At 48.3% G+C, this 1,643-nt stretch overlaps 1 protein-coding gene across 1 annotated transcript in view; it reads left to right on the top strand.

Annotated features, from left to right (window-relative positions):
* LOC143003491 (amphoterin-induced protein 2-like) overlaps positions 1 to 1,321 on the top strand; it is a 1,847-nt gene extending 526 nt beyond the window's left edge. Inside the window, exon 1 of the mRNA XM_076154225.1 lies at positions 1 to 1,321. This exon is cut by the window's left edge and continues 526 nt beyond it. Coding sequence (XP_076010340.1) covers positions 1 to 989 — 989 coding nt within the window. The 3' untranslated portion in view covers positions 990 to 1,321.
* Positions 1,322 to 1,643: the final 322 nt, after the last annotated feature.

Here is a 1,643-nt window from a genome sequence, read left to right as displayed (position 1 = left end):
ACAGAGTCACAACTTTCCCCGCGGAGCTTTACATTGGACTAGGAGGACCTCGGAACCTGACCTTTCTGGATCTGTCATCCAACAGGCTCTCCCACGTGCCTGTTCAGGATCTGCTCTCTCTACCCACCCAGCAGCAAGGCGGAATCTATTTGCACGGGAATCCTTTGGCCTGTGACTCTGTTCTACTGGCCATGTTGGAATATTGGTTGTGGAAACAGTATCGTCCTTTGATGGACTTCATAGGTGACTATCCGTGTAAACTAGATGGCAATGTCGCAAGACCTGGAGTTGAGAGGGTGAGCAGCCAGCAGGCTCTCATAGCAGCAACGTACAAAGCAGAGCCGGGCGACTGGCTCAGAGTGGCGTGTCCAGAGTTTGCTATCCATTCCCAGGGGGAGCAGGTGCTGTTCTGGGTGACTCCCAGGTCTGTGCTCAATTCATCCGCAGATGATCCAAGTGACCACCTCCTAGTTTTTCCTGATGGCACCCTTGAAATCCAAGGTGCGCTCCTGAGGGATTCTGGGATGTACTCCTGCGTGGCGACCCGTGGTCACCCCTATGACCCCAAGAAGTCTCTAGAGGTCAGGGTGGTGGTCGGGAACTCCACTGTGGCTTCTGCTTCTGACTTGGCTCACAGTAGCAGTACAAAGCATTTCAACACAGCGTTCACCACCCTGGCCTCCTGTGTGATCAGCATCGTACTGGTGCTGCTGTACCTCTACCTCACGCCGTGCAGGTGCCGGGAAAGTAGGGGCAGAGGGTGCGGTGGGCGAGCATTGGTCCTCTGTTCAGATCCCAGAGAGGCAGATTCACAGAGGAAGAAAAACGGAAAGAGGGTGGCTTTCTTAGAGCCGCAGGCAGACGACTCAAAGGCGAGTGTCCCAAAATCACCACTAATAAACTCGGGTCACGTGGCCACTGAGGGGATTCTCAAAAATGGAAGTAGGACAGTGGGACAGACATTCACAGACAGTGATCATGTGGCATAGCAAGGTACATGACAATTTAACTCTCTCCTTGTAACTTGACCCAAAGCTTTCTGTCTGTTTTGTTTCAGTACACGTCGATGAACCCCGTGTGATCTGAAGTAGCTCCCGGTCATTTTTGTGAAGTAGTTTGGATCTAAAACAGAAAACTTTGATGTTTTACAGCTTAAGCTAAACTTAAAGATCAATCAAATATACCTCTGCTGGTTGCTGTAGTTTGGTTTAGTTACCTCTGCCTTTGTTTGTTCGTCCTATTAGGTCATTGGTCAATGAACAACAGTGGTTTAACTCTAGATTTGGATCCAGGTGCCGATCCAAGAATTTACAAAAGCATTTCCTTACCAAACAAAGTGTGATTTTCTATAGTAGATTGTGTACCTGTGGTGAAAGTAGATCATTTTTCATATCAGGAAATTGCATTTAAAATGCATTTTTCCTTATGATTAGGTAATCATTAGATACTGGCAAGGTGATGACATCACCTACCCCCTCTTTTCCCTTCTGGGTGTTGTTAATGGGTGGCACTGTGACTCCAGTAGTTAGTGCTCTCTCGCCCAAAGCAATATGGCGTTTTTCCTCCCACTGTCCAAACACATGCAGGTCAGGTGAATTGGAAACTGAAAATTGCCTGCTGGCATGAATGTGAGTATTTGTCTG

This window comes from Genypterus blacodes, unplaced genomic scaffold (genome assembly GCF_046128005.1).
Source record: "Genypterus blacodes isolate CSIRO-AG114 ecotype Tasmania unplaced genomic scaffold, CSIRO-AGI_Gbla_v1 ptg000007l_1, whole genome shotgun sequence".
Classification (NCBI taxonomy): Eukaryota; Metazoa; Chordata; class Actinopteri; order Ophidiiformes; family Ophidiidae; genus Genypterus; species Genypterus blacodes.
This window is presented reverse-complemented; position numbering and strand designations above follow the sequence as displayed.